The following is a 9,702-nucleotide window of genomic DNA, read 5'->3' as shown; positions in this document are numbered from 1 at the left end:
GGGAAAGAGACGTTTCAGGAGCTGGGTTGGGAGGTGTTTGGAAGTTTCTCCTTATGGTAACTTTTCAGATGCCTGGAGAGAAATATTCACTGTTTGTTTCCTATCTGAGGAAACGGTACATGTAGATGTAGAAATTTGATAACATCGAGGGCTGGATCCTTTTTTTTTTAAAAAGTTGAATCACATTAAAGTTATGTTCTCCAGAAGAACTCCTTGTTGTGGTCATAGGGAGACTTTTACCTTCACACACAGTCAGCTGCTTCCTGTGATGCAGGATTATGTAATTCTTTCAGCAAAGTCATTTTCTGTGCCTGGGAGAAGCCAGATTGCCAAGTGACCACTGTTGTTGGTTGGTTGTTAGTTGATTCTTTCTTGACCTCTCTTCTCTCCTCTTCCTTTCTTCATCTCTTTTTTCCTCTCTCCTCCTCCTGTCTTTCGCTCTAGCCCCATACCTTCCCCCTCCTTCCTTACACCCTCCCTCCCTGCCTTCCTTTAATAAAATTAATGTGTGCTTGTGGTTAAAAAAAAAATTTTGTTTTTGGAACGAGATAGGAGAACATAAGTGAAGAGTAAAAGTATATCCCAGTCACAGTTGCATGGGTTTTCTTTTGGAATTTTCTGAATATATACAAACGTACACACATTCTTAACATTTTTTACACTAATTACCATACTATGCATACTGACTGGAAACTTGTTTTGTTTTTTTCCCTTAAAGGTCTTAGATATTTCTTCATCAGCATACGTAGATTTAACATATTCTTTTTATCTGCTGTATTCTGTTTCCTCTCACAATGGCCTATAATTTAATCATTTTCCTTTTGATGTGACCCCTTAGGTTGTTACCAGCTGTTGTAACAGTGCTTCAACCAGCAGCCTGTTATGGTACATGAATTTCTGTGTCCTTATGTGAGAGTCAGTTGGTTCTTAGATCCAAGTTATAGAAAGAGATCCGTGAAGGGGTCCGCTTCTTGGGGTTTTATGCTGAGGGTTCCCTGTAGCTTTAGGACAAACAGTGTGTGAGGGGATAGGCGGGCCATGGGAAGCGGGTAGCCAAGGGGCTGGGTAGTGGTCCTGGTGTATGTGCTGCGCCCCGGCCAGTGCAGTCTCAGGACTCGAGTCTGCCTGACCGCGTGCAGCATTCCTGACACGAGGCCAGGAAGGGGACCTCGGGAACCACACAGATAGCACCTCCTTCACCTTCCTCTAAGGCTCTAGACCAGTGGCACGTGGCACATTTTCTCCTCTTTCCTGGGCACACTCATCCTTGTCACCTGATGGGAAGGGTCTGTGATGACTTGGGAATAAGCACTGTTCAAACACCTGTCTCTCTGGCAGTCTTGCTTGCTATCATTACGATCTTGGTCTTCCTTCCTTCCCCACCTGCAGGCACACTGTGGACTTCTTCCTAATCGTCACACAGCTGGGATTCTGCTGTGTCTATTTTGTCTTTCTGGCTGACAACTTCAAACAGGTAGGCCCTGGTAAAAAGAGAGACTGGCAAGAGATGAGTGGACTTTCTGTTTAGGATCTCTTCCAAGCCAGTTTTGTTCAACACAAGAATTGAGATCTTAACACTTTATGTAGAACAGTGTCAGTGTCGTTTGATTTTATCTAAAGACCCAGGGCGTGGGACTTCCCCCGTGGTCCAGTAGTTCAGACTCAGCAGTTCCACTGCAGGGGGCACACGTTCGATCCCTGCTCAGGGAACTAAGATCCTGCATGCTGGGCGGCGTGGCAAAAAATAAATAAATAATAAATAAATAAATGAAAATTAAAAGAAAAAAAAAATAGAGAGACCCAGGGCGTCGAGAAACCTCAGGATGTCTTGCTGTCCTCCTGTCTTTAGGTAAGATGTGATCAAACCCAGCTCAGACATTCAGGTGGCTAACAATTACGAAGATCTCCAAAGACAGTTCACCGACCACTAACTTTCTATGTGGGCTTGTTCACACGCTGAGCCTTTAGCCAAGAACCCCTTCCGGTGGGAGGGCCACTGGCCTTTGTCATTTGAGAGGCTTTCTCTGCAGCTTTTCTTCCCCTCGTTCTAGGTGATAGAAGCAGCCAATGGGACCACCACCAACTGCCACAACAACGAGACGGTGATCCTGACGCCCACCATGGACTCGAGACTCTACATGCTTGCCTTCCTGCCCTTCCTGGTGCTTCTGGTGTTCGTCAGAAACCTCCGAGCCCTCTCCATCTTCTCCCTGTTGGCCAACATCACCATGGTGGTCAGCCTGGTTATGATCTACCAGTTCATTGTTCAGGTATGACCCCAGGCTCCCTGCTCCATCTATTAAATAATCAGAGAAACAAAGAAAGTGAGTAAGTGGAACATAAATAGGGGTTTGTTACTTATGAGCAGTGTACTTAGGTTAGGACTTCTCAGCGTGGGCACTGTTGACGTTTGGGCCGGATAACCCTTTGTTGTGGGGCTGTTCTGTGCGTCGTGGGATGTTTAGCAGCATCCTGGTCTCTACCCACTAGGTGCCAGTAGCAACCGCTCCCCAAGTTACGACAACCAAAAGTGTCTCCAGATGTTGCCAAATGTCCCCGGGGGGGCAAAATCACCCGCACTGAGATCACTGGTTTAGACTTTTTCCCAGTTAGATAATTAAGACATGATCGTTGTATAAGATTGAAAAAGAGAGAAAGCTATTAAGATGATTCTTATGTTAACTTATAACATTTATATTCTTATATTAAAAAATATAAGAATCGTCTTATTATATAATATATTGTAATAAGGAATATTAGATTATTATTTTACCACCCCAGTTTTATATTTATTCAAATAGTAAGTAATTCCTTACCACTCCAGTTTTATATTTATTTGTCAGAACTGTAAATCTGGTGATTATTCCACCTCACATAGCCCATGTGGGCAGGTCTGTGGGGAGGTGCAGGAGAGAACATCTGGATATAGATGGTTAGAAGATCAGGCTGAGGAAAGTGTGCCCCTAAACACTGGTTGATTATAGACATTTGCCAAGACTTGAGAAAAGGAGACAGTGAAAGCATGTGAATAAAAGAGTAACTTTAAAAAAAGGTATGTAAATGTAATTCCCCAAATAACTCATCAATACATACTTACGAAAATACAGACAACACAAGTACCTTTTGAACACTCTGTCTCCACCCTCAGTCTCCTCCACTCTGGGGCCCTCTGTGTGTGTTTCTAGGTCCTGCGAATGCATTTACGCACTGTATTCCTATGTAGAGAAATACATGAAGCAAAAATTGGTTTTGTGGGGTTTTTTTAACATAATTTAAAAAATTATGACATGTAGTGTTCATCTGCCTTGCTTTTTTTCTTTGACAATATCTCAGAAAGCCTACCATGCTGATATGCCTGGTTTTATCTCATTCTTTTTAATTGCTAAATAGTATCTCAGAGAATAGACGTGCTGTAGTTTTGTAGCCTGTCAAGTCATGTATCATCTGTAGTGTCATTTAGTATTATGACAGTGGATATTCGTATGCCTTCCTTTTTGTGGACATGTATAGATACTTCTCCAAGATAAGCATCTAGAGGTGCTTAGAGACGCAGTTGCTAGACAGTGTGCACTGTAGAATTTTTTATATTGCCAACTTGCTTTTTCCAAAAGCTATTTACCAATTTCACATTGACTCCCTTCCACAGTTTGTAAGCAACCCCTTCTAGCCACATTGTATCAATCTTTTAAATTTGGCTCAGTCTGACAGGTGAACATTACCTCATTTTCACAGTCTGCTTAACAGTGACCCGGTTACCCCCTGATGACGTTTCTGGGAAAACAGTGGGTCATAAAATACAAGGACTTCCTGGACTGAGGAAATGACATAATGAATTTAGACTAACAGTGTAGTCAGTGAACATTTACTGGTATTTCCTTCTCCCAGTAAGTCAGGTGGATGGCAGATATTGACTCTTCTCCTGCAGAACTATTTTCTTTTTTTTTTTTGAATACAAATTTTTATTCTGGGTGCTTTTTACCATTTCAAACATCATAAATAGCAATAGACAAACAACAAAAAAAACGTATTGCAAAAACAATACAAAAAGATTTAAAATGTATAATTTACATATAATAATCATGTAAGTATATGTCTTCATTATATATATTTTATTCATAATTTTGTTTATAGCTTTATTTTAGTTATCTTTTATGGTTCTAGTAATGTAAGTGATATCCTTTATAAAAAGCCTTGCAATATTCTTACTAGCAGTCAAGGTGCAAGAATACCAAATCAAACTAGCCAAGGATCTAAGCAGAACTATTTTCTAACGCATAAAATAGACAGCTGTCCATGTCCCATTTTTTTATGGGACTGGAAAGAGGACCTGTGAACACATGAATGACAATTTCCAGAGAGTTTCTTCCCCTATCTGGCCAATGAAGTTAAAACAAGCAAGGGTAAACAAATGTATGATTTAACTTTGTAATTAGAGATCTCAGTCAGTGCCTAGGACACACTGCGGTGAACGTTAAAGACAAAAACGGGTGATGCCAGCTCACGTAGACACCGCATTTAATTTCAAACCACTGCAGGTTGTTGGACTGTGTTCGTTGCTGTGATCAGAGGGCTGGGATGGGAATATGGGTTCCATAGCATCTCAGTCCCCCCTGAAAGTAGTGTCCATCCAGGGCATTGTCTGTGCCTCGTACAACCTGCGCTTTTGGATGAGGCAGCCCTGCTGACTTCCCGAGAGCAATTCTGAGCCTGTCTCTGGGCTCAGCCAGGAGGTAGGCTGTGATCTGATAGTGCTATCTGCCCGGGTCCGGCTGTGTGTCCAGGAGCTTCATTTCGATGTGGTACACAGCTAAAGATGTCCCTCTGGGTTGTTTTTGTTGTTGCTGTTAGCTCTGTCCCATCTTGGCATTTTACCCCCTTTACCTTGATATTTCCTCCTGCTGTCCAAAGTTCCTGAATTTTCACCTAAACGCGAGCCTGTACATGACCGATGCTCTTGTGCCTCAGGCTCGTGCCATTGTAGGAAGTTGCCTGATGCCTTCCACCCGAGCAGCTGTCTTCATCATGTGCATGACAAATGGCACAGTTCTGAGCAGAGTGCCTTGCCCAGAAGGGCTCCCAATAAATCCAATAAATGTGTTATCACAGCATATCCTTAATTCTTTTTTCTTTGGCCGCATCGCACAGCTTGTGGGATCTTAGGTCCCCTGACCAGGGACTGAACCCGGGCCATGGCAGTGAGAGCTTGGAGTCCTAACCACTGGGCTGCCAGGGATAGCCTTGATTCCGAGATGTATTTTTTCACAGTTAATAACGTTTCCAAAATTGGAGTACATCTGACAATCCTTATGTACATTTAACAGCATTTTTTCAAAAAGCTGTTACAATTATATGATAATGTGGTACAAATGAGGAGATAATATATTGCAAGTGGGCCGATTTTAATTTGTACATTTCTTTGTAAATGAAAGTTTTTTCCCAAGTTTAATTCGTTGGGGTGTAAGGCAGTAGCAGTCACTATGTATGTAGAATTATAAATTCCTTCTGCTGGTCTCATTCACACCGGTATCCCCAGATATGTATTTTGAAATTCCCCCTCTGATATCTCAGCCCGATCTGATATATGACTCTGGGCAGTAGTCATCCATTAACCAACAGATCCACTAACCTCCTGTTTTCAGGAACTTTAGTTACACTGTGACTCAGGGATAATTACGGGGTGATCTCACCCTCGTATTTCATCAAAGAACAAAAATATTTATGAGTCTTGTCTTCATTCTAGGAACTGAAGTGCTTCTTTTTTCTTTTTTCTTTTTTGGCTGCGTTGGGTCTTCATTGCTGCGTGCAGGCTTTCTCTAGTTGTGGCAAGCAGGGGCTACTCTTCTTTGCGGTGTGCAGGCTTCTCATTGCGGTGGCTTCTCTTGTTGCGGAGCACAGGCTCTAGGCGCACGAGCTTCAGTAGTTGCAGCACGCAGGCTAAGTTGTTGCGGCATGCAGGCCCTAGAGCATGCAGGCTTCAGTAGTTGCGGCACATGGGCTCTAGGGCAGGCAGGCTTCAGTAGTTGTGGAGCGCAGGCTCTAGAGCACAGGCTCAGTAGGTGTGGCACACGGGCTTAGTTGCTCTGCGGCATGTGGGATCTTCCTGGACCACGGATTGAATCTGTGTCCCCTGGCAGGTGGATTATTAACCACTGCATCACCAGGGAAGTCCCTGAAGTGCTTCTTATGAGAGATCTAACTGATTTCTTAGCAGGGGCTCAGAAAAAAAAAAAAAAAGAAAGCATTTAAAAAATCCTTTTTATCTTAGGAAGACTATAATATAATTGCTTTGAAATCTTTCAAAGAGAAGCCTGTTACAGAGAGGAATAGTAGATCTCTTTTTTGCTCTCTGATATTATTCCATCACACTGTTAGAACATTCCCCATATCTCTCCAGAGACCTCTTTAGGGAAATCAGTTTTAAAAGATTGTAAAAGGCAGTTTTAAAGTCATTTTCAAATCTAAAGGCCAAATTCTGAAAGGATGGTAGCTTCTGTCTCCCCTGAGTCCTGCTCCTTCAATACTGTCCATAACTGGGGACTCTTGCCCATTAGTCAGCCAGGTGGGTACATGCTTACATTGTACCTGCAGTTATCAAGTGCCTTGGTTTTTATTTGCCTTCTTTTTAAAATGCTGTTTTTGCTATTTTTTTCCCCATATGTGCCGATACTCCTGTCATGTGCCTATCAAAAATATTTTCCAAGTGTTGATTTACAGAATTTTTGAAAAAAGAGAGAAAGGGAAGTAGAGAAAAAAAGAGAAAGTGCTCATCTAAAAATCTACCACCTTTCCCTCCAGCTTTATCTGTGTGGAGTGTTTATGTAGTTGTATCATGGTGAATATATAAATTTTAAAAATATTTTTCTCATTACTATTTTATAAGCAGTTTTCATGTACTACTTAGTTATCCCACTCTTTACTTTTTAAATAGTGCATCATATTCTGTGGTCTATTGGGTGTGCATTAAACTACCTGTTCAGATGTTTGGGAGCATTTAGGTTGTTATCACTTACTGTTAAAAAGCCTTGCTCAACTTTTTTCATATTTTCATCATCTTTTTCCTACTTAGATTATATTTCTGGGGATGGGATTACCTAGTGAAAGAACATGATTCTTTTTATGCAGTCTCTAACATTTGAGGGTTTTTTAATAATAAATTAATTTTTTTAGTTTTGGCTGCATTGGGTCTTTGTTGCTGCGTGCGGGCTTTTCTCTAGTTGCGGCGAGCAAGGGCTACTCTTCGTTGTGCTGCGCGGGCTTCTCATTGCAGTGGCTTCTCTTGCTGCGGAGCAGGGGCTCTAGGTGCACGGGCTTCAGTAGTTGTGGCTTGCGGGCTCTAGAGCGCAGGCTCAGTAGTTGCGGGGCACGGGCTTAGTTGCTCGTGGCATGTGAGATCTTCCCAGACCAGGGACTGAACCCACGTCCGCTGCGTTGGCAGGCGGATTCTTAACCACTGCGCCACCAGGGAAGTCCCAACATTTGAGTTTTTAATGGTACTTTGGGCTAGTCTTTCCCCAAAGCAAGTAGGGTTTTCTCAGCGATGGGGAAAAAAAAGAAAGGCTATAAATGACCCCAAATCACCTGTCCCAAACTTAGGAAAGGTTTGACCTGTCTGATGATGGGGTTGAAATCATGAATCTCTATATAGCCTTTGCTCTGTTTTTTTTTTCTCTCTTTCAGGATATCCCAGACCCCAGATTCCTCCCCTTGGTGGCATCCTGGCAGACCTACCCTCTGTTCTTTGGCACGGCCATTTTTGCATTCGAAGGCATCGGAATGGTAAGAGTTGCGCTGTGATTCTCTGGTGCCCTCAGTGTCCTTGAGGTCTGCTTTAAGGAATGCTGAGGAAATGCTATTAGAAATCATCTTCTGAGTCTTATTTGGCCAGCTAATGAACAGCGTTTCAAAGACTCCACTGAAGTTTCCCAGCTCCAGGTTTTGGAAGTAAGTTGTATGTAATTTGAGAATGTTTCCCTTCAAGCCCTCTCTGTTGCACACTCATCTCCTGTGAGTGCAGTAAGCAGCAGTGCAGGGCAATTCTGAACACAGGGTCTAGATTCAGACTGACTTGGGGTGAGTCCCGGCTCTGCCAGAGAGTAGCTGTGTGACCTTGTGCAAGGACTCGCCTGCTCAGAGCCTTCATTGTTTGCTTCTGAAAAGTGGGCTTAATGTTTAGTAGTTGTTAGGATTAAACGAGATACGTGTAAAGTGCTTTGTATGGTCTCTGACATATGGTGAGCATTAAGTACTTTTTATTTTCATTAATAATACTATTGATTTTATTGTTAAATCAATAAACATATGAACGAATTTTCTGCCCTGGAACACTGTTGAGCTGTATTTTCCTTGTATAAATGAGTAGCCTTTACTCCTAGCTCAGCTTCCCCGTGTTGGTGCCGTGATTCCACCAAATTCTTCTCCTAAAGGGAGGGATCTGTCACTCAGGTGTACCTATTTTGGTTTTTGTGTTTTTCATAATAAAGGTCCAGTATTCTCTGAAGAAAGTTATTAGCTCTGCTGGCCTAGGGCTTAGGAAATGGGAAGACCCTTCTTTCATGGAATATCTTTTTGTCCCCATTTGATTGTCCTGTCACCTTATACACTTTTAAGAAAACCTAGAAGCTGGACATTTTTTGTCACAATTTGAGGAATTGCCCAGGTGGTGTCCTTGGAACGTGAGGGTCTAACAACATGGAGGAGGCTTTTCGAGTGATTGTGTGTACGTGGTTGTCCTGAGGTTTTGAACCTTTCCCTGTGCTTACTCTTGGGGCTTCTCATTGCCCAAGAAGAATGTCTCATCTTTTTTTTTTTTTAAATAAATTTATTTATTTATTTAATCTTTGCATTGGGTCTTCGTTGCTGCGCGCGGGCTTTCTCTAGTTGCGGCAAGCGGGGGCTACTCTTCGTTGCTGTGCGCTGGCTTCTCACTGCGGTGACTTCTCTTGTTGTGGAACATGGGCTCTAGGCATGTGGGCTTCAGTAGTCGTGGCTCGCGGGCGCTAGAGCGCGGGCTCAGTAGTGTGGCTCGCGGGCTTAGTTGTTCCGTGGCATTTGGGTTCTTCCCAGACCAGGGCTCGAACCCATGTCCCCTTCATTGGCAGGCAGATTCTTAACCCCTGCACCACCAGGGAAGCCCCAGAATGTCTCATCGTGATTCACAGACATATATGGTTTCCCAGCTGCTGGGGCAGAGGCCTGAAGGGGCCTGTATTATAGCAGGAGAAAGAGGTCCCGAGCACTCGGGACTGGAAAGAAGAGGCCGAGTGAGTGCGGAAAGATGCCCAGGTTTCTTTAGCAACGTTGTACTGCATTTGTCAGTTTCCCCTAACAGCACAGGGCAGAAATTGTTCTTTGCTTCATTTCATTAGCTGAGGCTTGGATACAGAGTGATTCTGTAATCGTCATTATCTGTTACTTCAAGATTTGTCCATGTTTTCTCTTTTTACAATAGAGACACTGCTGTTTTGACTGTTAGTTTGGATCTGAGGGCTGTTGGGCATGCCTGGTAAGAGCAGTGGACTCACTGGGGTTTCCCGTGCTCTCTGTTTCTGCACCATTGGTCTGGGCTGGCCGGGCTGGAGGAGATGGGCACCCTGCCCTCTGGCTCCTGAGACTCTCCATAGAAAGAAACCAAAGGAAAGCTTAGAAACTGTTTCTCATTGGATGTAGATCAACTGAAGCTTGAGCCCCTTGAACTGGTGGGGT

At 43.2% G+C, this 9,702-nt stretch overlaps 1 protein-coding gene across 1 annotated transcript in view; it reads left to right on the top strand.

Moving 5' to 3' along the window:
• SLC36A1 (solute carrier family 36 member 1) overlaps positions 1-9,702 on the top strand; it is a 40,846-nt gene that overhangs the window by 7,546 nt on the left and 23,598 nt on the right. The window contains exons 5-7 of the mRNA XM_007448027.1: positions 1,390-1,474; positions 2,052-2,270; positions 7,678-7,776. Coding sequence (XP_007448089.1) covers positions 1,390-1,474; positions 2,052-2,270; positions 7,678-7,776 — 403 coding nt within the window. The remainder of the gene's footprint in view (positions 1-1,389; positions 1,475-2,051; positions 2,271-7,677; positions 7,777-9,702) is intronic.

Source organism: Lipotes vexillifer, unplaced genomic scaffold (assembly GCF_000442215.2).
Source record: "Lipotes vexillifer unplaced genomic scaffold, Lipotes_vexillifer_v1.1 scaffold121, whole genome shotgun sequence".
Taxonomy (NCBI): domain Eukaryota; kingdom Metazoa; phylum Chordata; class Mammalia; order Artiodactyla; family Lipotidae; genus Lipotes; species Lipotes vexillifer.
The sequence above is the reverse complement of the archived record's forward strand: the minus strand, read 5'-3'. Positions and strand labels throughout refer to the sequence as shown.